The 27,500-nt window shown below is 46.0% G+C and overlaps 2 protein-coding genes across 3 annotated transcripts in view; both read left to right on the top strand.

Annotated features, from left to right (window-relative positions):
* The window catches only part of LOC138413690 (acylphosphatase-2-like), a 4,915-nt gene extending 4,531 nt beyond the window's left edge, over positions 1-384 (top strand). For both annotated transcript variants that reach the window (XM_069539094.1, XM_069539093.1), the window contains exon 4: positions 124-384. In XM_069539094.1, the coding sequence (XP_069395195.1) occupies positions 124-238 (115 nt within the window). In that variant the 3' untranslated portion in view covers positions 239-384. The remainder of the gene's footprint in view (positions 1-123) is intronic.
* Positions 385-4,004: 3,620 nt separating this feature from the next.
* The window catches only part of LOC109644654 (spectrin beta chain, non-erythrocytic 1), a 63,537-nt gene continuing 40,041 nt past the window's right edge, over positions 4,005-27,500 (top strand). The window contains exons 1-2 of the mRNA XM_069538201.1: positions 4,005-4,143; positions 26,404-26,720. Coding sequence (XP_069394302.1) covers positions 26,573-26,720 — 148 coding nt within the window. The 5' untranslated portion in view covers positions 4,005-4,143; positions 26,404-26,572. The remainder of the gene's footprint in view (positions 4,144-26,403; positions 26,721-27,500) is intronic.

Genomic DNA, 27,500 nt, shown 5'->3' with positions numbered 1-27,500 from the left:
GTAAATGTTTGTCAGAGAAAAAAATCTAAGTAGAAGTTAAGTAAATGTTTGTCAGAGAAGGTTTCTGTGCGGAGGCTGAGAGCTCACGTTTCTTCTTCTGTCCTCTCGTCGTGTCGTCCACAGGAAGGTGTGGCTGAGTAAAGAAGGAAGTCCGTCCAGTCGTATCACCAGAGCCTCCTTCAGCAACCAGAGAACCATCGACAAGCTGGAGCTCTCCGGCTTCAAGACTCGCTACTGACCAACTAACCAAACGCGCCCTGACGGGTTCAGACCCGAGAGCAACGATGAGACGATAAACAAACGAGCTTCACCTGGTTCACCTGTTGTTTCTGTCTCATGATGAACGTTTGTTAAATTAATATAAACTCATTTCAATCATTTACAGATTAACGACTGTTTGTCCACAAGTTATAGTTTATTGTTCATCTGAGGCGTCTTAAAGCCACAGTGTCTATTAACTACATGTGACGACGGACTGATGTCACTGTGTGATGTAAACACCCCCCCCCCGACAGGTGTCGTTACATAACATCATGTGACCCGATCACCTGCCAGTGATCCAATTAAATCACAGCGAGGGAATTCCTGATCGGCTGCCAACGAAACCCTGACACAGCAGGAACAGAGAGAGAGAGAGAGAGTGTGTGTCTGTGTGTGTGTGTGTGTGTGTGTGTGTGTGTGTGTGTGTGTGTGTGTGTGCTCTCTCAGAGACCAGCTCTCGGAGGAGAAGAACGCCTTGTCGTCATGCCAACACGTCTTGAGACATTACTCACACACACAATCAGGACACAAGAGGCGGAGGTGTTAGTTGTAATGACATACTTACATAACACACACACACACACACACACACACACACACACACACACTGGACAGACAGCTGACCCTTCATCACTGTCATGCAAACTGTGTGTGTGTTTGAGGAGGAGGAGGAGGAGGAGGAGGAGGAGGAGGAGGGGTGATGAAGCTGGTTGACCTGAGTCTTTCTCTTCGTCCTCCACATTCAAATCAACTGAACAACATAAACTGATGCTCACGCCAACTCCTCCGCTCTGATTGGTCGACTGACTGAAGGTGAGGAGGAAGTCTGAACTGTTTTCCAGCGTTCATGTGAACCAGCGAGTTCAACACGAAGTCAGTCAGTGTCTGAAAACGTGCACGTCGTCCAAATATTTAAACAATATCACGTCTCCACCCTCACAGCGTCTGAGTGGGGGGGGGGTTATTGTCTCTGATAAGAAAACACAAACGTGTGTGTGTGTGTGTGTGTGTGTGTGTGTGTGTGAAGACGCTGTTTGAACGTTCAGAGTGATTTTTAAACTCGGCTCTGACTCTGAACAAACATCACGACGTTGACTTTAAGCTTCGTCCTGATTCTGACACTTTCCTGCTGAAACAAAGAACAAAGTCAAGTTTATAAAACATCGGAATCATTTTGTGTGTCACACTAAATTCCCTGGTTGTTGTTTCTCACTGGTGTCAATAAAGGTTTCTCTCCTGCTTCCATACAAACACACGTTTGATCACCAGCCTCCACGACTCCAGAGAAAACTCACCTGGTGCATCACTCACCCTGAGGATTCACCTCTACATCTGAACACAGATGGTTTACAGAGTTCATCCATCTGGACGTCTTCACCTCTCAGACAACAACAGCTGACTCCAGAAACACTTAAAGAGCAGACATGTTTTAATTCTCCTGCATCAGATCATCACATGATCTCATGATAGATGTTTACATGACGAGCTCAGCTGCAGCACAACTGTTCACACACTGTTCACGGCTGCAGAGACCATCACGAGGATAAGACATATAATAATACACACATGCTGCAGAGAGAGAGAGAGAGAGAGAGCGCCCACACACTTCAGTCACTGGAAAAAAATCCCTCGACCTCCTTCTCCTCTTCTTCCTCCTCCTCTTCCTCCTCCTCTTCCTCTCCCAGCAACCAGCTTGGCATCCTGTAGTGTTCACCATGGAAACGTTACTCTCTCTGAGAGTGTTTGTGTAAGAGAGAGAGAGAGAGAGAGAGAAAAGAAAAGTTGCTGCCTTCTCTTTTCTGCTCTCCTTCCTCGTCTCTCCTTCCTCATCTCTTTCCTCTCCTCTGTCCTCTCTCCTCCTCCCTTTCTCTGCTCCATCCATCTGTTTTCTCTCTGAAAATCTGCCAGGCACTTTAACTGCCCACACAGTTTGTGTTATTCATCATGACACACACACACACACACACACACACACACACACACACACACACACACACACACACACACACACACACACCTGAGTGGGTGCTGATGATAGCCAGCTGTTGCCAGGCAACGTGTTGGAGCAGAGTCCAACTTTACTGTTTAAGAAAAACATTTAACACAAACTGCATCTTTTCATCTTTTCTTCTTTTCATCTTTTCATATTTTCTTCTTTTCATCTTTTCTTCTTTTCTTCAGATTTGATGTTTTCTAAATGAAACGCTCTCAGACATGTGACAACAGGAAGTTAACGCCCACCGTCAGACTATAAATACTTTGATCACGACACTCCTGTGATGTCATGTTGAACCAAACTGATTTTTTAAAGTTCGACTTCACTCGACATCGTGTTTTCTTCCTTTGTGACATCACAACTGCTCAGGAGCCAATCACGGCCCAGTTTGTGTCTTTGTAGATGATTAAACGTAAACAAAACATGGACGAGATTATTTCTGACACGAAGCTAAAAAGATCGACGGACGTTTAAAATGTGTTCGAATAAAAACCAGAGAAATGTTCCCATCTCTGTCGGTCACGTGACGACCTTTGACCTTCTCCTCACCTTCCTCTGCTTCAAAACAAATATGGCTGCACTGTGCCGGACATTTCAACATGGTGTCTGGTATCTGAGTGATAATCCCACACACACACACTCACACACTCACACACACACACACACACACACACACACACACTGACTCCGAGCATATAGAGTATTTCAAGGCCTGGTCACATTCTGCACACACACACATGCACAAAGTGCGACTGGACAGCTGGATGTCCTTCAGACCCTGAATGCATCATAGTCAGTTTCCTCTCTGTTGTGTTCAAGTGCAACTTTTTAAAAAGTAACGTGATGATGCATCATGTTTGTTCAGGGCCGGTCTGAGGCTCTTCAGGGGCCTCCCCCCCCCAACCCCCCCCCTCAGTTGTTAGTTCACCTACATGGTCACACAGGATTCACCTGGTGGTCTGAACCTGTGGGGTCATCCCTCCCTCCTTCATCTCTCCTTCTTTCTTCCATCCATCCCTCGTCCCCTCCTCCCTCTCTCCCTCCATCTGATTCTCCGCCTCTCACGGTGGAGGAGCTGGGAGCGCTTCATATCCATCACACTGCAGCCCAGAGGGGTGGAGACTGTCGTGCATGAGGAGCCCGAATCTGCAAAGTCACTTTTTCAATTTGCATTAATGTACTGATGGAGGAAGAAGAAATGATGACGAGGCAAAAAGTACTCCTTCTCCCCCATGGTGAGTTTGACCCCACAGGCTCCTGGAGCTCCGTCACCATGAACCTGTCTGCTCCATCTCAACAAATGTTTGTTGATGAACAATTAAATCCATCATCAACATAAAGTTATGTCATTATTATAAATGAGTCAATAAAATAATGGTCATGATAACTCGAATCATTAATTTCACATTAAAATCACGAGTTTGAACATTTGTCAGAACTAAACTGTTTTTATACTTTTTTTCAGTTTTATTTTATAAAACACACATTTTACATCTACAACTACATTTGAATTATTTTAATCTAAAATAAATCTAATCTGTGGGTTCAAATAAAAACTTTGAGCAGCTGCTTTAAAATTTATTTGTCTACTCATCGTAGAGAGAGAGAGAGTGTGTGTGTGTGTGTGTGTGTGTGTGTGTGTGTGTGTGTGTGTGTGTGTGTGTGTGTGTGTGTGTGTGTGTGTGTAGCACCGCCCCCCCGCTGCTGCCTGGTGTGTGAATGGAGCGCCCCGGTGTGAGCAGCCTGGCAGGGCGGGGTGATGAAGAGGAGGAGGAGGAGGAGGTCGGTTGGTCTGAAGATCCTCTGCTCCGTGTTTTCTCCTCGAGCTGCACGGTCACTGTCCTCCACTCCGAGCGGGACCCTGCTGCGCTTCTGTCGGCCTTCAGGTGAGTGTGAACCCGGTCCGACCGGAGCCGAGCTGAGCCGAACCGAACCGGGCGGTTTGGTTTCAGTCAAGCGCGTGCACGGATTTGTTTGATTGTGTCCGCGGGTCGAGAAGCATCCACGTCCTGCTGAGGACCCGGGTTAGAGGCTGGTATCCCGGGTTAGAGGCTGGTATCCCGGGTTAGAGGCTGGTATCCCGGGTTTTCTCTGCAGACCGGAGGGTGGATGTTCCGGAGCTGCAGCGGCTCTGAGCGCAGAGAGAAGCCCGGACAGAGAGCTCCTCTGTCGGCTGCGTCCCTGAGCTTCACCCCGCTCTCCCTCCATCGTGTTGTTGAGCTGAGTGTGTGTGTGTGTGTTTGTTTGTTTCATTGTGCGTGTGTGTGCGTGTGTGTGCGCCAGAGCTGCTGCTGCTGTTGTTTTGATGGACTCAGTGTTTGAGCTTCTCCTCCCTGGTGGAGACTGAGAGGAGGAAGATGTTTGTGTACAAGTATATAATGTTTGTGTACAAGTATATAATGTTTGTGTAGATGATAGTTATTAATGTGACTGATTGTGTAGATGATTGTGTAGATGATTGTGTAGATGATTATGTAGATGATTGTGTAGATGATTGTGTAGATGATTGTGTAGATATTAATGTGAATGATTGTGTAGATGATTGTGTAGATGTTGTCTCCTCTGACCTCAGTCTGGAGCAGAAACACCAGAATGTTCCTCAGAGCTTCTCCTCCTGATTTCATCCTGATCTCTGTCTCTGTAGTTTCTTGTAGTTTGATGAAATCTCTCCTCTCAGTGGGAGTTAGATCTCCTCTCTCCTCTCAGTGGGAGTTAGATCTCCTCTCTCCTCTCAGTGGGAGTTAGATCTCCTCTCTCCTCTCAGAGGGAGTTAGATCTCCTCTCTCCTCTCAGTGGGAGTTAGATCTCCTCTCTCCTCAGAGGGAGTTAGATCTCCTCTCTCCTCAGTGGGAGTTAGATCTCCTCTCTCCTCTCAGAGGGAGTTAGATCTCCTCTCTCCTCTCAGTGGGAGTTAGATCTCCTCTCTCCTCAGAGGGAGTTAGATCTCCTCTCTCCTCTCAGAGGGAGTTAGATCTCCTCTCTCCTCTCAGTGGGAGTTAGATCTCCTCTCTCCTCTCAGAGGGAGTTAGATCTCCTCTCTCCTCTCAGTGGGAGTTAGATCTCCTCTCAGAGGGAGTTAGATCTCCTCTCTCCTCTCAGTGGGAGTTAGATCTCCTCTCTCCTCTCAGTGGGAGTTAGATCTCCTCTCTCCTCTCAGAGGGAGTTAGATCTCCTCTCTCCTCTCAGTGGGAGTTAGATCTCCTCTCTCCTCAGAGGGAGTTAGATCTCCTCTCTCCTCAGTGGGAGTTAGATCTCCTCTCTCCTCTCAGAGGGAGTTAGATCTCCTCTCTCCTCAGTGGAACCTCCTCTGCAGTGATGAGGCACATTTCCTTGTTGTGTGTAAAATCAGCAGTTTGTGTAACGCTGCAGTTTTCAGACTCTTTTTTTGTGGCGCAGACCCGGTTTGAAATCCCGTAGAGCAATTATGTAATCAGATCCAGGCTGGGCTGCTGCTCTCCTCCTCCTCCTCCTCCTCCTCCTCCCTCGCTCTCTCCATTTCTTCTCCCTTTTCCTCCTGTTTTTTTCCCTCATCCCTTCCTCCCTGATTTCTCTTTTCTTTCTCCTCCTCCTTCTCTACATATCTTCTTTATCCTCTTTCTCACCTCTCTTCTCCTCCTATCACCACCTCCCCCTCTCTCTTCTCCTCCTCCCCCACCCATCCCCTCGTTTCTTTGATGCAGTAACTGGGAAACATTTGGCCACTTGTTGCCGGAGCCTTGGAGACGTCGCAGGAAGGTGTCGAGTTGTCGTCACGTGGCTCCAACGTCGTCAACAAACCGTCGTAAGAGAACTTTGATGATAAACACGATGAACGTCGTGGATTTAAAAAAAAAAAGATTTCACACCCTGCCCCCACAGGGAGGTCAAAGGTCAGGGATTCAGACTCAAGGACAGTGGTGGAGGAAGGCGGGGGGGTGAAGGTCGATCTTTGATTTAACTTTTAAATCGTCTCATAATTAATCTGCCGTGTGGAAACTTAACCTGATTTAATAAGATTTTAATTCAAGCGTCGACAAACACAAAAGAGAAAAACCTACAGACTTGGATTCTTTACAGTTTGGTGCAAATAGCGGATTTTATAAAGCGTCTGATTCAGAGGCGGAAAAACTCAGAAGACTTTGCACATTTGCAGTTTTGTGTTTGTAGCTGTTCGACACAAGTTGTCGATAAAGTTTCACGCAGCTCTAAAGAATTGGAAAATGGACAGGATGACGGGCGTTACCGTAGCAACAGTGATGCAATTACATCATATCATTATGTTTTATTCTATACATTCTTCTTTGTTGGAAAACCTGCTGCCTACATTACCCACAATGCACCTCGGCCCAGACAGTGTAGTCTCTTGCCTGTGCGATCGCGCTGCGCGTCGATCCACACGTTGACGGTTTCAGCCTGAGTCTTAAACATCTTCAGATATTATCGTTAAACGTAGTTTTCTCCAACATTCTACTGTGAGTGTGACTTTTTCCTTTCTGGCACAAAGAGGGACCCGTACTTTCCTGCAGGCGTTTCCACAAGACGTTTGGTGACGTGGTCAAAGCTCAGATCTGCAGTAAGTTGTTCACGGGCCTTTAAAAAGAGACGGCGCACGTGAGAACAAGACAGGAAGTCGTTGTCTTTACGGGGAAATGTGGTTTTAATCTGCAGGAACACAAAATACTGAACGCAGCATCTTTAGAAAACATGTGAACGAGGAGTTTTCAGGAGCTGTTGGTTTCACACGTCGTTCCCTCTGAAGCTGGCGTTTTCAAACTGATGATGAGTAAAAGGAATCGATCTCGTCCGTTCGCTCAGGTCATCTCCAGAAGTTCAGTCTTCCTCCGTCAGCAGGTTCGGATGTTTTGCTCATAAATCACCTGCAGGGGCGTTTTAAGTGGATTGATGCCTGTTGCGGAAAACATGAATGCGGTGCATTATTTTCTCTGTTCTGGTGGCGGAGGCGGCGGCGCTGGTGATGATGATGATGATGATGCAGTTTGGCTCGGCCTGGCCGGTGTGACGCAGAGTGAGATACGAGCTGTAAATCATCGGCTCTGCTGCAGCGTCTCAGATAACGTGCACAGTCCTGAGCTTTCAGCCTCATCGTCTTAATACCAGGCTAATATTAAACTGCTCCTGGTATTTTATTTCTCAGCGCTCTGCAGCAGAAGAGGAGGACGACAGATTATATAACATATTCTCACAGAAACAGAAACACCCCCCCCCCCCCCCCCCCCCCGCATGCATTTTAAATTTAAGTTGAGAATAAATTCTGCTGTTAAGACAAATCTGCACGAGGACGAGGAGTCGTCCGAAGATCTTTATTTACAGTTTGTAGTTCGTCACTGGATGATTATTTTAGTTTTAAACTGTGGTCATGAGGTCAAAGGTCACACTCTCCCAAGTGTTGAGATGATTTTTGACATTTAACAACTTTATTTGACATAAATATTCATAATCAGTGTGTTTTAAAACTCTATTCATTGTTTTTGACATTCAGTGAAATAAACGGTTAAATTAAACAGCTTCACTTTTCCTTCCAGCTTCTCTGAGTCTCAGTCAAAGGAGACGTTTGGTTTGTGTTTCTCGTCAAAGTGAACTCGTTAAAGTTTTTTTCTAATTAAAAATTCTGTGGTAAACTTGTCTCCTGGTGAACAGAACTCTGGGAAATGTAGTGAAGTTAGAGAGATGTGGTGAAATGTCCCTTTAAGAGCAGAGAGGTGAGGAGAAAACGAGGCCAGTCGTCAGCTCCTCTCGTCCTTTTTCCTCCTCCTCTCTGACTGCAGACTCTCCCTCCTTCCTCACACCCTCATCACTCCCTCCTTCCTCTGCAGTCACCTCTCCTTACCTTCTCTCTCTTACTTTAATATTTCAATCCTTCCTCCTCGTTCTCTTTCCCTCTTCTGTTTCTCTGCCCTCATTTACTCCTCGTCTCCTCAAACTCCGTCCTCCCTCTCTTTTTCAACACTTTTGTTGTGCTCCCTTGCTCCCTTTCTCCTCAGAGGTGTTTTAATGTGAAGGCGATGGCTCGGTTTGCTTCCTCCTCCCTCCTCCATGTCTCAGGCTTGAGGGGATTATACTGAGAAGGAGGAAAAAACCTCATCCCGAGGCCCAGAGGATCAGAGGGGAGGCGAGGGAGAGGGTGATGGATGAAGGGAGGTGGTCCAGAGAAAGGGAGGAGGAGGTGAGAGAGAGGAAACAGGAAGATTTGGGTTGAAGATATGAGCAGAGCTGAGGGAAGGAGGGATGAGGAGAGAGGACGGTGGAGGAGGAGACGAAGAGGACAAGAAAAAGAAAATTAGATTAAACAGAAAAAAGAAAACAGACATAAATGCAGGAAATGTAAACAGATACTTGTTTGATGAATTACTCTGAGTAGAACTGTCTGTTCAGAGGGTTGAACACCGAGAGGAGGAGGAGGAGGAGTAAGTGTCCAGGAGGTGAAGGGGAGAGGAGTGAGGAGGACAGGACTGAGACACACCAGCTGAACCATCCTCCCTGGACGGGGGGGGGGGAAGAGGAGGGAGGAATGTTCTGGAAAATGTCCAACAGACAGGAAGTGGAACAGTGCGACAGAGAGGAGGTTGGGAAAGAGCGAGGGAGGAGGAGGAGGAGGAGTAGAGCTTCAGCTAAATATAGAGGAGAGTTGAATTCGACCATCACCTTCAACAGAAAGCATCAGGCGTCGTTGCTGCAGACAAAGAGTGAAAGACTTCCTGTCTCTGCAGCGGTCCAGATGTCACGGCGAGGTGAACGGGTTTGACCTCATCAGGGGTCAAACACACATGAAACCTTCTCTTCTGTTCACATAAATCGTCTGTGACGCGTTCAGAGCAGCTGGGAACAAAAATCTCATCTTTCATTTCTTCACTGACGAGTGTCGAGTGTTCATGAGACGATTAATGTAATTGTTGAAAGGTTCAAGCTGCAGAAACACCTGAGGAATAAAACACGTGAGCACAGTGTGATGGATGTTTCCTAACAGGCCTCAGATCAGTGTGACGTGAGGAGGGAACTGGATCTCTGAGGGTTTCTAACCATCGTGGTTCATTCGAGCGTCTGAGGAGGAGTTTGTCTTCATCGTCTGGTCCCTGTCAGACGAGGCAGCAGAAAGAGACGGAGCAGAGACAGAGCAGGTTAAAGGTCACTGACGGAGAACACACTGTTTACCAGTACTTTACCAGTAGTGTTTCTGTTCGGAGGAAATGAATGAAGAGGTTGATGTGGTTGCCATGGTAACATCATGATGGTATCAGTAGCAGCATCATTACCTTCAGGCACAGTACTCCACAGTACTACAGTACTCCACAGTACTCCACAGTACTCCACAGTACTACAGTACTCCACAGTACTCCACAGTACTACAGTACTCCACAGTACTCCACAGTACTCCACAGTACTACAGTACTCCACAGTACTCCACAGTACTCCACAGTACTACAGTACTCCACAGTACTCCACAGTACTACAGTACTCCACAGTACTCCACAGTACTCCACAGTACTACATTACTCCACAGTACTCCACAGTACTCCACGGTACTACAGTACTCCACAGTACTCCACAGTACTCCACGGTACTACAGTACTCCAGTACTCCACAGTACTCCACAGTACTACATTACTCCACAGTAGTTCAGGACTCTTATTGCACAATTTTATTGTCGGAGGTGAAGTCTGCAGCTTCTTCTTCTTCTTCTATGGTTTAATGTGTCTCTACTTCCTGTGATTGGTTGAACTAAGTGTTTTCACTGAACCAACAGAACCAGGATCAGTTTGATCCAGACCCAGAACTCCTCCTCTGGTCTGAGGAACGTTCACAGCTGAAGTTCAGCTTCAGAGTCTGAAACAAACGAGGAGTGAACGAGTGTTAACGGCTCCTCTCACGTCCATTCACTTAATATTTGTGTGTGATGAACTGAGATAATGTGACATTATCCACACATGTTCACTTTATACACACACACACACACACACACACACACACACACACACACACTCTGCGTTGACCTTCAGCAGGACTCTCATTTAATTTGATTTCACTGTAGCCAAAGGCGTTTCTCTCTCTGACACACACACACACACACACACACACACACACACACACACACACACACACACACACACACACACACACACATTACAGCCACATTCCTGATAAATGAAATGTTCAGTCTGAGGCCTCCAGATGTGGTCAGAGCACACACAACCATCTGTAGTGTGTGTGTGTGGTTGTGTGGTTGTGTGCGTGTGTGGTTGTGTGTGTGGTTGTGTGTCCTGAAATGGCAGAGGTTGTCTGTTAAAAACCCAATTTACAGTTCAGGGGGAGGAGCTTTAACAGTAAAGTCCCACCCAAGCTGCATGGCATCATGGGAAGGGGTGGGGTTCAAAGGTCAAAACACACTAAATCGATTTTGTCGTGGTTCAATCGATGGTGACGCTCTGCGAACGCAGGGACTTTTGGTCTGTGTCTGTGTCTGTATATGTGTGTGTGTGTGTGTGTCCGTATGTGTGTGTGTGTGTCTGTGTCTGTGTGTGTGTGTGTCTGTCTGTTTTTGTATCGTGTGCACTCCCTGGGGCGTTGCTGTAGCAGCGAGGGTGGAGTCGACATCCAGAGACAAAGGAAATGAGTGATTAGCTGAAACTGGAACGCTGCATCTGGACTGTGGATCTGTAAACTGTCAGTCCGCCCTGCTCCAGAACTACGTCCTCAAACTATCTGTGACTTCATCTGTTGAATTAAAAAACTTATTCTGGCCTCAAGGACGTTTAGATACCGGAGAGGAGCGGCATCGTTACCGTGGTGACCAGTGTCTGGCATCTTGTGTCGATGACATCATTTACAGTCAGACTCCGACCAGTCTCAGAAACCTTCTTTGACAAACGTTTATTTAACGTCTACTTTCACGTCCCATCTGCGAACATGGAGGAGGCGGGGCTTATAACCTATAGTCACCAGGGGGCGATAGAGAAGATTTGACTAGATTCAGAAATGCAGATGAGGACGCCAGGTCTGTGTCCATCGAGGTGAATCTCTGTCGACCACGAGTGATTTCTGGTCGTGTAGCGTTCGTCAGAGCAAACTCACGTCAATATTTCATCCCGGAAAGTCCGGCCAGTCACGTGTAGCGAAAGAGGGTGGGGCTGTGATGTCATTCAAAGAACCGTCACACGAACGAGCACGAGGAGTTCACCGAACAAACGTTATATATCAGAGCGTCTGTGCTGTCACGTCCTCCATCTTTGTTTACGCTTCACAGCTGCAGGTTGGTTTTTCACATGTTCAGATTTAACGACGCCTCCGGATCAATATTCTCTTCATGTTGGATCCATTAAATGAAATCATATCTTAGACTGAAAGCAGTGACTTCCTCTCCGTCTCCGTCCTCTCAGCTGTGGACAGTTCTCTATAGCTGATGTTAATGTCCCCTCCTGACAGACGGACACCATTGTCCACAGCTGTTTTAACATCTTGCATTAATTTGTGAGGACGTGCACGTCCAGCGCTGAGATACTTTCCGCCCGTCGTGATTTCCTCAGACTCCAGATAAACGTCTCTGCAGAACTCGGCAGCAACACTTTTATTATTTTGCTCATCGCAGACGAGGATTCCTGGAAAATTTCAGATCTCATTTTCAGCAGCGGCGACTTCAGCTGCTTCTTTACTGCGTTGCTATGACGATAGTGAGGGTTACATCATCGCCCTCCACCCTCTCATCTCCAGGGCAGAGCTGTAACTCAACCCTGATGACCTCATGCATTACATTACGAGTGTGTGTGTGTGTGTGTGTGCAGGGGAATATTAAGGAGCTTTACACCAGCGTAGTCCGACCCACAAATACCCGCTGACACACTTGGCATCTTGGGAAATGGGTTTGCTGACACTGGACGTGGGGGGGGATGGGTTACATGTCCTTGACCAGGACAGTAACTCAGCGACGTGTCCCCCCCCCCCCCCCCCCCCGATCAACAGAAACAATCAGCTCTGAGATTCTCACGGACTTTTAATTAGTTTGAAGACGATAAATAATTGAATCTAAGCAGCTCTAGAAGATGTTTGCAATTTTATTTGTTACGTAATTTTACTGAATCATGAAAATAACAGACAAACACTACATTACCCATGATCCTGTCTGCTCAGCCCCCCCCTCCACGAGCAGACAGGTGAGTCAGTGCGACAGGTGAACGTCTGGATCTGAACCTGTTCAGGAATGTGTTTGATCATGTTTTAATACTGAGGTCACACACACACACACACACACACGGCCTGTCGAATAGATTAGATCTGACATCCCACAATGCACTGCAACATGAGCCTGGCAGGATTGTGAGCTGGAGAGAGAGAGAAAGTGTTTGGCAGCTGGCCAGGGGGAGATGATGGGATGGATCGCCATGACGACACAGCCGACCCTCCAATCTGGACTGTGCAGAGCCGTGTGTTTGCGTGCAGTGTGTGTTTCTGTGTGTGTGTGTGTGTGTGTGTGAGTGTGTGTGTGGCAGTCGTGGTATTTTGGGACTGAAGCTGTCGTGTTGAACAGAAACAGAAACTCAACGTTTTCACAGTGAAAATCTTTTTCTAGATATTCACGTTTTTTCTTTTCAAGCTCAAATAAAGAACAAGTCGAACTGAGGCGACATTAAAACCAGATCCCACCTCAGCTCCAGTCATCGTTGGGCTGCAGCTTGTTGTTCTGAGAAGCTTCAAGCAGTCATTGATCATCGAGTGTTCATGAAAGGTCTCGTTGTTTTTAACTTCACCAACAAGTGAAGTTACAGGAAACATGGTTCACTCATCTCTTCTGGCCGAACATTAGCACGTCACTGTGACGTTGACCTTTGACCTTTGACCTTTTAAAATATCATCACGTCATCATTTTGTACATTTAGAAAGTTGTTTGATTTGAATACGTTTGTTAGCGTTGTGCATTATCTCACAATGAAGGTTCAGTGTGTAGAATGTAGTGACATCTAGTGGTGAAGTGTCACGTTGCAGCTGATCGCCCCCCTCAGTTTAAAAACAGTTCGAGTCTCCGAGGATCTCGTCACGGTTCGTTCTGAAGTCTGTGAGTAAGAACTTCCACATGTTGATTCCCCCCCGATCAGGAAACTGTACTGAAGTGGATCCTGGACGTCAACATTATAAAGTAGTGATGTCACTGAGAAGGTCAGAGGTCAGAGTCCTTGGTGACGTAGGAAGAAAGGGAGTGAAAGGACGAGGGAAAATCGAGTAAAAAGGAAGGAAGGAGGGGGAGGAAGGAAAAGGTTGATTTAGAAGAGGAAGAGGATGGAGAAGGACGAGTGGAATGCAGAGAGGACTTGTAAAAAAAGACGTAGAGAGGGTGGAGGAGAGAAATAAGGGTGGAGCACAGAGAGGAAAATTAAAGGAGGAAGGAAAAGAAGTGGGAGAACGAGGGAGGGGGGTGTTTTCAGATGAGAGGACGATAAAAAGGGTGGGAACACGAGATGATGATCAGGGATGAAGCGAATCTCCCCCTTTTTTTTTTCTTTCTCTTTCTGCCCCCCCCCAAACTCCCCTTTCTTGGCACTCAACCAGACACCCCACCCTCCGCCTCCGTGATCTGTCCTGCTTCTATCGGAGAGTTTGGGAACAAGCAGTTCCTCCACAGACCCAGTCTCCAGAGAGAACACACACACACACACACACACACACACACACACACACACACACACACACACACACACTCTACTCTGTAAAGCAGCAGTGGCCCCCGTCTTCCTCTCTCACAGGATTAATGGCGGCGTATAAACTAAATCCAGAGGCCTCAGAGTCGGAGTCTGGACATTTTACAGCCGTGAACTCCAGAGAACGTCCTCACACAGTGAACTGGACATTCTTCTGTCTGTCCCGTGAAGCAGCGGATTGTCCAACTCGTTCACAACAACAGGAACATGTGGGGACGTTCAGACGAGGGGCGGAGCCTGTAGAGCAGCAGGAGGCGGGACATGACGTATAAATCAGTGTTGTTGTTTAAAGCTCGTCCACATGTCAGGGACATGTCAGGGACATGTCAGGGACATGTCAGGGACATGTCAGGGACATGTCAGGGACATGTCAGGGACATGTCAGGGACATGTCACAACTTCAGTTCATGAAAACAGGATTGACAGACGTGAGGAACTCGTCTCGTTAACACGAACGACCACAAGTGAATTCTTCCTAAACTTTAGTCTCATGACTCCAGACTGAAGTTCTGTTCTTCACGTGTCAGTTTCAGCTGGTTTATGTTCACGGGGACGTTTAATGACAAGTTTCTTCAGAATGACGTCACTTCAGTAAACACTCGTCTCCTCTGAGAGACGGACGGAACAGACAGATTTCTGAAGAGTCCTCTTGACCTCAGACGTTTATCTCGAGTGCTTCGTTCCTCTTTGTCTCTGTCTGATCGCGTGTTTCTCACATTCCTTCACTCCATCTTCTCTCCTGCTAATGTGTTTCATCCTTTTCTTTGTTCATCTGTAGTTCTGTTCCTCCGCCATCATTTCCTCTTTTGTCCTCCACCTGCAGCTCTTCTGAACGTTGGTTCTGGTCTGTTCTGGTTTTGCTCTGTTCAGCGTCGGGTCAGTGTGATACTGAGATAATGTTCTCGTCCTGATAAGCAGAGTAAAAAAGGAGGTTATCTGTTCCCAGTGGATCTTCATCCTCCTCCTCCTCCTCCTCCTCTTCACCATTCACCTCAAACTCTTCCTCGGCAGCAAAATGTCCGTCTCTTGTAAGGTTGTGTGTCTGTTGTGTGTCTGTGTGTGTGTGTGTTTTCACAGCTGACACCCACTCAGTGAATATTTAAAATCAGATTCTGCTAATTTATTGACATCTGACTGTTTCCACATTTTCCTCTTATCGAGGTCAACATTGATCAAATCATATCTTTAATATCTACATGATTTTCTTTCTGTTCTTTTAATGATTTTGCTAAATGTTGATGATACAATCAGTTTATATTTCCTGTCTGATTTTTATAATAATAATAATAATAAAAGAAATGAGACCCAAGATTCTTGAACAACAATTTACTTAAATTTTATTTATTTTCAACATTCATCAGGAAAACACAGAAATATATAAAAAATACAAGAAATCTGTTCTTTTTGTTTGTTTTGGTCTTTTCTCTATTTACCTAAGATTCAGGTTTTGTGATCTCGTTTAAAAAATAATTACGATAAATTCCATCAATACTAGAATCACAAGAAACGTCAGAATACATATGGAATCAGTAGAATCGTGTCGTTTCATCACAACAGTAAACAAACAGGATCTCAGATCTGGATCGAGGGTTTTCCAGATGAGTCCGGTTCATGTAAAGTTCAGGTTCTCCCGTTAATTTGTCTCTTTGTGTGTGAAGGTCACAGATCCACTGGAAACAGACGGTAATGAGAGGATAGAAAAGGTTCTTTCTCTCCTCCTCCATCCCCCTCTCTCTCTCTCTCTCTCTCTCCGACAAATTAGAGCTTAACTTCATTAGAATGTCTGATTGCATCAGAGCGGAGCTGCGTTCTCGGCCCTCGCTGCGTCAATGTGTTGTTGTCGGTGTCGAATGTTCTCAGGCGTCTGGACCGACAATCAGCCCATCTGTCCGCTCGCTCAGACACTGAGACCATTTACAAATGATACGAGGGAATAACTCCGCTGCTTATCTGAGAAGATCACATTTGTCCTGGAGTCATTTGGCTGCTGCACTCCACTGGTGTGTGTGTGTGTGTGTGTGTGTGTGTGTGTGTGTGTGTGTGTGTGTGTGTGTGTGTGTGTGTGTGTGTGTGTGTGTGTGTGTGTGTGTGTGTGTGTGTGTGTGTGTGTGTGTGTGTGTGTGTGTGTCGGTGTGTGTGTGTCGGTGTGCAGCAGGAGGCGGGACATGACTTCTTCATGACGTCACGGATCACATGATGGGGAATCATTTCCTGATCGATATCAGCTGTAGATTGTCTCGATCGTCTGCATCTTGGAAAAGTCTCTTCAGACTTAAGATTTGTTGTTGACCTTTGACCTTTTGACCAATCAGCTCTAAAAGTGACTCAAGTGGACGTGAAGCCTCGAGACATCTTCACACAGAGTTCAGTGAAGCTCCATGCTTGTATTTTACAGTTATTGAGTACAAATACACACACAGAGGAGTAAACACATGAGAAGCAGAGCTGGGGACAATGTTTCAGAGCTGGGGGAAATGTTTCAGAGCTGGGGACGATGTTTCAGAGCTGGGACAATGTTTCAGAGCTGGGGACGATGTTTCAGAGCTGGGGACAATGTTCCAGAGCTGGGGACGATGTTTCAGAGCTGGGGACAATGTTCCAGAGCTGGGACAATGTTTCAGAGCTGGGACAATGTTCCAGAGCTGGGGACAATGTTTCAGAGCTGGGACAATGTTTCAGAGCTGGGGACGATGTTTCAGAGCTGGGACAATGTTTCAGAGCTGGGGACGATGTTCCAGAGCTGGGGACGATGTTTCAGAGCTGGGGACGATGTTTCAGAGCTGGGGACGATGTTTCAGAGCTGGGGACAATGTTTCAGAGCTGGGGGACGATGTGTCTTCAATGTTTTCTCGTGGACTTGATGTGAAGCCCAGATATTGTGAACGCTGCTCGTCTTCATATTCTTCCTAGAGATCTGTCGAGACTTTATTAGAACAAATAAACTTTTCCAAATAAAGATCTCGGAGGTTTCCACTTAAAACCTTCAAAGTTTGTTCATCTGCATTTTCTGCTAAATAAAAGCCAGCGGGCAGCAAAGTGCGTCTCCTTCATGTGTGGAGCGGATCGGCTGTTTGTTTGAACAGGAGGGAGCAGCCAGGCGGGGAGGCTGCTTTTGGCTTCAGCTGCATAATGGCAGGAAAGCAGTGGGAGAGTTTGTACTGGGAACGAGGGGGAGACACAGGGTGAGGAAGAGGGTGAGGAAGAGGAGGAGGAGGAGACATTTTAAGGTTTAAAGTCTGTATCCACTGAGGTCTGGTTCCCCTTCGTTTCTCCAAATGATCCAGGACTTGGGACGATAACTCCGGGTCGACCGGTGAAATGAATCGTGACGGCCTGTGGCAGGAGCAGATTTCCTCTGTAGCGTGTTCCTCTCACGCTGAACACGGAGTCAGACCGAGGTTCGACACGCCAACATGTCTGCTTATCAGTGTTTACGTGAGGAAACTGAATTCTTTGGATGTTTCCTCACACGATGCAGCGCTAGACGTTCGAGAGAACGACAGATGAATTCGATGTTTAAGGATTCCACAGATTCTCAGTAACATCCTCACACGCAGCTCTATCCCCTCGAGAGGTTATTTCATTCTAACAGGACGAGGATCATACGAATCAACGACTGGTACCAGGAAACAAACTCACCAGTGAAATCTGATTAAAACTGAGATTCAAGTTTCGTCTTTGACCTCAATTAAGATTTAAACACTTTGTGAAGAGTTGCGTAGTTTCCAGATGTGTCGTACGGCCGGTCATCTTCTGCGTTACAGACTTCACTGTTCAGGATTCTTTAAGTTGTCTCTCTGGTAACAACACACACTGTCAATAAAGATGGACGACAGGGACGACGAGCTCGTGTGTGTGTGTGTGTGTGTGTGTTATGGAACAGGAGTGGAAGCCATCTGAGTTTTATGGGTTGCCATAAATGTGTTTGTGTGTGTGTGTGTGGTCTCGTGCTGATGCAATGCTGACATCTTTATTTCCTGGTTGAACAAAGGATGCCGTGTGTCCTCGACTGTTACTAATGGAGGGCGGACACACACTCACACACACACACACACACACACACACACACACACACTATACTGTTAAGCATGTAGCTGCAATACCACCTATTAATTATCAATGAGGGTCCTGAGTGCTCCGTGTGTGTGTGAGTGTGTTGTTAAGTGCTAAGTGCCTCCAGAGCTGTATTTACACCATAGATCAGATATTGGTTTGTGTGTCTGCGTGTGTGTGTAAATGTAAAGGAACATTAGGTGGACTTAAGTAAAGAGTGTGTGTGTGTGTGTGTGTGTGTGAGACCATGCATCACACACACACACACACGTGTGAGCACACTCACATGAACAGATGATTTATTCATGGTAAAGTTATCAAATATGGATTCACAAAAATACTCCACACTCTGCGACTGTGAACGCACCACGGCTCTGCAGCGCTCACACGTAACGAGCTGTTGTATCAATAAAGTACGACACGTAAAAGTCACGACGACACACGTGTAGCAAACTACAGGGAACATGTGAAGGATCTCACCACGACCTAAGTTTAGTAGATTCTTCCGCTAATTATCAATAATTTAAATCAGTCACGTGTTTAATTTAGACCCTTTTAAAAAACCTCCTGTCACGAGTCACATGTTCCTCAGTCGCAGACGAAGCTGGTGACGAGTCCTCGACGTCCTCGAGGTTTAAATATCTGCATTTCTCCAAATGAATCCAGATTCTATCTTCTCGTCTAATTCAGTGTCTGACCTCATCGTTAAATGAAATAACGTTCGGCTCTCTTGAATTGTTTCATGTCTCAAACATGAGAAGCTCCTCGGTCTCAGCAGCTTCAGTGTCTCCGAGTCTGGATCCTTTGTCTCAGAGTCTCTGAAGAAAAACAACCTGCCTGAGTGAACTAATGTGACCACATGACTTATTGATGGCGAGAAGCCGCCGCCCTCGTCGGCTCGGAATCTTCTCTTTGGTTTGTTCGATCGACTCAGATAAATCGACCGCGACTGAAACGTGATGTTGTCTGATTCTGGATCAGTGACGAGAACGATGAGCAGATCACAAACGAACCTTTAGTAAAAAAACATTTTACACTAAAATATAGAACAGTTTGTGTTTTCTGATAAAAAACAGAACAGACCTGAGGATGTTTGTTTTATTTTATGATAAACTTTATGGTTAAACTGTAAAATATCAAACCTCAGCTACTTGTTTGTCTTGAACAATAATTTAATAAGAATCTTTGTGTAAATATCAGAAACGTCTTATATTTGTAACGACGTCATCGTCGTCCTCTAAACATTTGAATCAGAGACGTCTGTGACACGAGTGTAAGTGAGACGACGATTAACTTTACATTTCCCAGAATGCTTCATTAGGGTGAGACTCCCCCGAGACAGGGTCAGAGGTCAATGAGCTGCTGAGGGCTGCATCTGTCCACACACACACACACACACACACACACACACACACACACACACACAGAGCAGTAAATCCTCACGTACAGTCGTGTGTGAGCTCGTTTCACCGTCACAGTTTCATCGTCTCTCGTCTTCATCTGGTCGTCATGTGACATCTGGACTTTATTAACTGACTAATGTCACATGACCCAGAGTTTCACGTTTGCACCTGGATGTGATTCGACTGAACTCGGTGTGTAAACTGTGTTTTGTTCCTGACGATCAGATGCAGATCGTTTTCTCATCAGGTGGAATCAGAGTTTTCTCTCAGGTTTATTTTTCCGTTGTCACTTTCTCTCTCTCTCTCTCTCTCTCTCTCTCTCTCTCTCTCTCGGTCTGTGCATTCACTGGTGCACTCGCACGCCCTCTTTTTTCGGCCAGTTCTGGATGTGTGATCTCATCTCCTCCGACTGCTGACACATTCCTCTGCTTTCAGCCTTTTATTCCCTCCCTTTTGTTGTGTGTGTGTGTGTGTGTGTGTGTGTGTTTCTCTGGGTGTGTGTGTCTCTGGGTGTGTGTGTCTCTGGGTGTGTGTGTCTCTGGGTGTGTGTGTTGGACGCTCTCTCACATGACGGAGCAGAGAGGCCCCCGGAAACTGACGGAAGAACCCAGTTGAAAGTCTGAGTCGAGTCGTGAGCTGCTCACGTTCACGGATCTCTCTCAGGAGTTTAATGTGTGAAAACAAACGTTGAGTCGAACTGGATGTTAGATGAACTTTAAGCTTCCAGCTCCTGAGTCTGTTTCACTGATCTGACGTGTGCACAGTTATGGTGCGGAGGATTCACAGGGAGCGTGCGTCCACACTGATCTGTGACCAGCAGAGTCACCGAGCTTTGGTTTATTATCTGGAGGAGAATCAACAATCTGATGACATGAAGCTCTTTGTTTTTACTGTTTGTCCGTCCCTCTCTTTGAATGTGGTGTCTGAAGAACGTCTTTCTTTATATTTGGCACAAACTCTCATTTGGACTTAAAGGTGCAGTGTGTAGAGTTTAGTGACATCTAGTGGTGAAGTGTCGTGTTGCAGCTGAACACCCCTCCCCTCCCCCTCTCCTTCCAAACATGAAGAAGAACCTGTGGCAGCTTCAGTCGTCATAAAAACTCAAAAGGTTTTAGTTTGTTGAGTCTGGACTAATGTAGAAAACATGGCGGCCTCCGTAGAGAGGGTCCCCTCCATGTAAATATAAAGTATTTAAATATAAAGTATTTAAATATAAATGGCCTTTTCTGGGGTAAAGAAAACTACAATTCAATATTTAGATGAAATGAACGAGTGAAAACCTCATGAGGATTATTCTACATAAGATTTCTGACAATAGATCCTTTCACCTGAATCTCACACACCGGAGCTTTAAACTGACCAGAGTTGAAAAATTGTCTAATTGGATCAAATTCTCACATCACGTCCATCTTTCTACAAACTCCAGAGTCAGTCTGAGGAACATCTCCTCTTCTTCTCTTGTGTGGTCTCTTGTTCTGGGTCCAGTGAACATCAGTGTGTCGGTGAAATGAAACGTTCAGTATTAATACACTTGGAATAGAAGCAGCTCTGCAGCAGCAGCTGGAAGCTGTGATGACTCTTTCAGATTCATCTCAGACTCACACTGGATCTATTCATGTTGTGGTTGTGTGTTCAGATGTGTCTTTCACCTCAGGCACTGATAAGTTACACAACTTTCTCTCATTGAACTCAACAACCACGCAGATGCAAATATTTCTCGTCTTTCTATCGTCAGGATCAGATTTTCTGTCGGAACCTGAGAGCTCTGATTCTGGATCAGGGTTTTATTTCTGTGTCGTTGTCGACTCCGGTCATTGATCAGTGCCGCAGGCCCGAGCGCTGCCTCGTCCCTCTGCTCGTCTGTAGGTTTGGACGACATGTCCCGTCTGCTAACATGGAGGAGGAGGTGGGGTTTATAAACGATAGTGCAGCCAGACACCAGGGGGCGATAGAGATGCTATGGATTAATTTTAGATAGCTGTCATTTCGTCAGTTTTTAAATTTTAATGCAACATGAGAAAACGTCAGTGAGAAAAGCTGTGTGTGTGTGTGTGTGTGTGTGTGTGTGTGGTTGTGTGTTCGGCCCATTGGCTTATTAATTGACAGTGTAACCATGGAAACCACAAACCATATTAGCAGTTGACCTTCTCGTGTTGATGCGGAGACGAGTTAACGCTGTGGTAATGTTTTAGATTTACAACCTGTAGCTTTAATGTTTCCTGTCGAGGAGAATCGTCAACAGAGTGAATCATCGGTGGAATCACAGTCGTCTCTGGTTCCCAGCTGTGAAGCTCCGAGCAGAACAAAGCTCCGTCAGCTGCAGCGAGGAGAAGAAAAGAGCGTCTCATAATTACACAGGAAGAGAGCGAACTCACTTTGTCACAATTAATGTGACGCAGGACGACGATCACACGTCTGACATGTTCACTGAAGGTTGTCAGAACACGGACGATTCGACAGGAAGTCAGACACTCGCAGACACTGAGCGTCCCAAAGTTTAGTACATTTTAAATACATTTTAAATAAAGATGGACGACGTGTCATCTGGATCGCCCCCTGGTGTCTGGCTGCAGTAGAGGTCATAAACCCTCCTCCTCCATGTTAGCAGATGGGACATTCCAGGTCGTTGTTGTCTCACTGTGACGTGTTTTTACTAAAGTTTTCATGAACAGTCACACATTTAAAATCAGGTTTATGTCGTCGCACTTCACCGAGATGTGTGTTTTTGGGTCATTGTGAAAAACCCGACATCTGCACTGCGACACGAGGAAACAGGAGCCTCAGATTCTGTCCCTGCTCCGTCTCTTACTTCCTGTACGTCCTGTCCTCAGACCTGTGCTGGGACGGTGGCGGTGGAGGCGTCGGTGGACGGGAGCGTCCCGAGCTCCTTCCTGCTGACGCCGACGTGCTTGATGCCATTTGAGTTTGATGGTGTCGGGTCAGATAACTGCTGCTGCCCTACATGGATCTGTGTGGCCTACATAACACTGCTCTCACACACACACACACACACACACACACACACCCTAAATATACTCACCTGTGTGTGTGTGTGTGTGTGTGTTAAAGAACACTCTGGAGGTTGAGGTGACCTTGAGCTGAGCTGTGTGTGTTTTTCGTTCTGTTTAAATCTGATGAAGCTGCAGCTGATGTTTGACTCGTAGGGTTTGGTTGATGGTTCAAATCTCATCAGGCACAAATGTCAACGTGTGTTTGAGCAAGGCACTGAAACTCAAAGTGTGTGTGTGTGTGTGTGTGTGTCACAGTGAAGTGTCAGTGTGAAGTGGCGGCTGTAGTTCTTGGAGAGCTCAGTACGAGCGTGCTATCGGCGGCGTGCACACGGCTCGTCCTGCGTAGGAGTTTGAATCCCACACATGTCAGTAGATGGCAGCTTTTTGTTGCCATGGTGAACAATTGATACTTGAATTGTTCAACTGTGAATACGACTAAAAATACAGAGAATCAAGTTCACGCAGACGGAGATTCATCGGTTTTTCTTCTGTACACGAGCCTGAACATCTCACAACAACTCACGTATCTAGTGGCTCTTAAATACCAAACACGATTATCCACAATTAAACAAACGAAGGCTCACAGAGGTTTTATTCCAGATACACAACAGTTCATAGAACCTTGTTTCCATCTAGTCTCTTTTAGCCTGAGTCCAAAAGTCAAACTTGAACCTCAGAGTTTGTAGATTTTGTCTCACAGTGAAGATCTCATACTTTCTAAAATGAACAGATGAGTTTCTTCTTGTTTCCTCCGCTGCAGCGTCTCTTCAGCTCCTCGCTGTGAAGCCGCTGTGATTCGGCGTCAGTGAAAGTTTTTCTCTCCTCTGAGGCTCCAGCCGAGCGTCTTTTGTTCGACTGACGGGAGCCTGACGAGTGGGCTCCGACACAATGATTGCTGGGACAGCAGTTGCCATGGAGACGTGTGGTCATGACATGACAATGTGATGTAGATGCAGAGAGAGAGAGAGAAAAAGAAAGAGAGAGAGAATCATTCACCACAAGTGATAATTATATGTTTATACCTCAGCCAAACTTATGTTAATTAGCTTCAGCTTCAGTCTGTTAGCATGAGAATTCACACAGGACCACTTTAAGAAATGTTCCTAACTGTGATAACTGATCATTATTTATTCTACATTTCAAATTTTAAAAAACTGAAACGTCCAAAGTGACAGTTTCAAAAGTCTCTTCTGTCAGATCAGTTCATAAAAACTATGAATACAACTTTCTACAATCTCTTAATTCCAGTTAATGTGAAATAAACAGATTCTTTTTATATCTGAGGCTAAAAACAATTATTGATCAGTCAGGGTTGATAACTGGAGAAATGGCTGCAGCTTTAATATTAATGTTTGCATTGAGCTGAGGGGAGAGAGAGAGAGAGCGAGAGAGCGAGCGAGCTTCACTAAGAGCTGAGTGTAGTGAAGGATGCTGGGAGATGCAGGTGGGTGGAGGACGTGGGCGAGAGAAAATAATCATCCAACGGTCAAAAGACGTGAGTGCTGCCTTCATGGTCACTGTCGGGCGTGGGCGCCTCTGCAGTTAAGTTGCATTGTGGGAAATGTAGGAAACAGGTTTTAGAAGTTAAAAATAATATAAATATTTTCTCTCAGTCACTTTACTGATATTTTAAATGTTGGTGGAGTCGTAATCTCTTCTTCTCTCTATTTCTGTCCTTCCTGTCGTCAGCTGTTGTCATCACTTCCTCTCTCCCTTATCTCGACATTCTCCCCCTTCTACCTATAAATACAACACACACACACACACACACACACACACACACACGCACAGTAACCACTCATTTCGCCCTCTCTCTCTCTCTCCATGCTCTCTCGCCCTTCGTCCAGTCCACTGATGACATCATAGTCTCATGTCTTAAAGCGTCCATCAATCAGTTTTTTATAAACAAGGTTTTTAAAAATCGTAAATGTTCGCCCCCTGGTGGCTGGCTGCAGTATTGGTCATAAACCCTGCCTCTCCCATGTTAGCAGATGGGACATAGAAGCACTGAAAAATCAAAAACAGGTTTAATACTTATCAGAAAAGAGAGAAATGAGCAACTGAAATATATTTTGTAGTTCCAGATGTTCTGCTCGTCTCTGGTTTATAGTTTTAAAACTCAACATTCATTTAAAAATCAATGATCAATAATGAAAATACAAGTTTCTGTTCTAATACAAAAGATTTTATTGAACGGTAAAGTTTCTCCTCTCTCTCTCTCTCTCTCTCCTCCAGTTCTTCTGAATCTCTCTCACCCTTCTCACTCATTTTGCTGCCCTGACATACTTTCTCAAAAAGTGTGTGTGTGTGTGTGTGCGAGCGTGTGTGTGTGCGAGCGTGTGTGCGTGCATGCGTGCGCGAAACTGTGTGTGTTGTCATGACTCCGTGGCTGGTGTGTGTGTGTGTCTATGTGTTCACATGCTTTATCGCTTCTGCATGAGTGCACATTGTGTTAACTTCACTCAGGCAACACACACACACACACACGCAGGGTCTCAGTGGTAGCATATTTTTAGCGTAGCAACACAAGCAGCAGCTCCAGCCTGACTGGTTGTTGAGCTGCAAGTGGGTGGCAGCAACACACACACACACACACACACACACACACACACACACACACACACACACACAGCATCAGTGTGTATCTTAGAAACTGTTTTTGCTCTGCAGAAACCTTCTCATTGGTCAGATTACACGTCAGTGGGCGGCGCCAGAAGAGACTGCGTGATGTGATGTTTGAATTAAAGGGGACGGGTCGTCATGGGACAGCAGCACTGACCAATCACTGAACAGATCTGAGTCAGGCTGTTGTAACAAGATGAATAGATTAGTTTATATGAACAAGATGAAAGTCTGCGTGACAGTGTCATGTGACTCTGTGTCATGTGACTCTGTGTCATGTGACCTGACCGCTGCAGCCGTCTGCGGAGTTCAGCCTCTCTGAGCTGCTGCTGCGGCGTTTTACTGTCGAGTCATTGTGACGTTTGCTGACCTGAGGATCCGCTCACTGTGCTGACTCTCTGTTCTCCGCTTTACATGCTCAGTTTGTCCCGACTCCGTCAGTGACAGCAAACGCCTCATCTGCACTTTAAATAAAATCAATATCACGAGTTTTAAAACGCTGCAGGAAACAAACAGAAACAGCAGAAGCTCGACTGCTCGTTCTGATGTGACCGAGGGTTTTCCTGCTGCGTTTTGAGAGGAAGTTGTTCCTGCACTTTTCTTGTTGAGCTGCAGGAAACATCAGCTCCTCGTTTCAGATGTCGTCACTTTATCTTTAAAACCTTTTTGATGTTTCACATCCAAGTGAAGTTTTCTACCGGCAGGATTTAAATCAACTGTGAGTTGCAGCCTGAACACTAAGATCTGAAGAGTTGGTCCCTGAACGCCTCACAACTCTGACATGTGCTTGTGTGTTTTTATTATTGTCTCAGGGGATGTAGTGACGTGCTGTCACCAGAGGGGGGCGCCGTCCTCTGTGTTATGGGCAGAAGTTGGTTCAGCTGTGGAGGCTGTTTACAGTCTGCAGCCAATCACAGAGCAGAGTCAGGGTCACATGACATCTTTCAGTTTGTTTTTATCATCACCTGATAAATATGATTAATAATAAGACGTGTGACAGAATAAATACGGATTAATCAAAGAGAGAGAGAAATAAAAGATTGAAGTTGTGTTTCAGTTCATTAAAGAAGCTTCACAACTGAAAACAACCAAACATGAAGTGAAACAAACTTTTCTCTTATCGTAGTTTTCTTGTAGTGAAAACATTTTAAAGTTTGGTTTCATCAAAACAGCTGAGACGTGATGATTGACAGCTGAGACTAGATCATGTCATCGGCGTAACGTGGCAGCGTCTGTGTCCAGGAGGTTCTGGCCTCATTTCTGGAGAATGGCAGGAGGTGAAGAGGTGTTGTCCATCACTGAGAGTCGACGAAACAGAAAACTGTTAAAATGAGATTTGTATGTAAATGTCTCGTCCTCTGTTTGTGTCTCTGCAGGTTTTGGACGGTCCTCTCGACCAGCCTATCAGAGCCGGTCTGAGCGTGTGTGTGAGGGTGTGTTGGAGGGTCCCGTCGCCAACGGCAGCAGGCAGCAGGTGGACGGACTCGGAGGAAGCGGGAGCAGCAGCAGCAGCGGTGGTGGGGGTGGAGTCGCGTCGAGGTCAAGATGACGTCGGTAGCGGCGGAGTTCGACCACATGGAGATCCAGCAGCAGTACAGCGACGGCGTCAACAACCGCTGGGACGCCGAGGACTGGGACAACGAGAACAGCTCGGCCCGTCTGTTCGAACGCTCACGAATTAAAGCTCTCGCAGGTAGGACGAGTTTCTTTAAGCGTTATATTCGTTACGTTGGATAACTCAGGCTAACGTGATGCTTCAGGTGAAGCTAGTTCCCTCTGACCTGTTTTACAAAACAAACAAGCTGAAGCTAAAGTTCACTTCGGTCGAACAGAGTAAACGGAGCTGATTAGGTCACGTGACAGACGAGTGATTCACGTGATTGGCTGCTCCACTCAACGTGTCTGAACCACGTGTGGCTGCAGAGGGCGCTGTTGCTCAGTAACAGTTTCATAGTGTTGCTTTAAATATTTCAATAGGTTTTATTTTATCGCTCTTGTTTTCAGCAGAGCAGAGATATGAAGAACCAGATTAACAGGATCATATTATAACTGTCGCTAAATCTGGATTAGTTTGAATAACAGGAAGGATTCACCACATGTGGGATGTTTGTGCTGCTGTGCATTGAGAAATCATGTCTTTGATTTGACCTCTTCTTGTGAGTCTGAGTGTGTGTGTGTGTCCGTGTGTGTGTGTGTGTCCTCTGTGGGAGTCTCGGAGCCTGAATGGTTTCATAAGTTGTGGGTATGTGTTGTTTGCGTCAGCACAGAGAACAATGCAGCTTCTTACAACACAAAGCAACAAGATGAAAATCTCCCGAGAGTGAAAACCAAAACTGTTTTTGTTTTTGTCTCAGTTGAACGAACATTTTGTTTCGTTGAGTTTCGTTTAGAAATCACTGATGACAGATGAGTTCAGAGCTGCCCCCCCCACCTCCACAACACATTATAGTCTGGAGCTAACGACAGATAACGA

Source organism: Paralichthys olivaceus, chromosome 14 (genome assembly GCF_024713975.1).
Source record: "Paralichthys olivaceus isolate ysfri-2021 chromosome 14, ASM2471397v2, whole genome shotgun sequence".
NCBI lineage: Eukaryota > Metazoa > Chordata > Actinopteri > Pleuronectiformes > Paralichthyidae > Paralichthys > Paralichthys olivaceus.
Note: the sequence above shows the minus strand (reverse complement) of the source record. Positions and strands in the feature narration are given on the sequence as shown.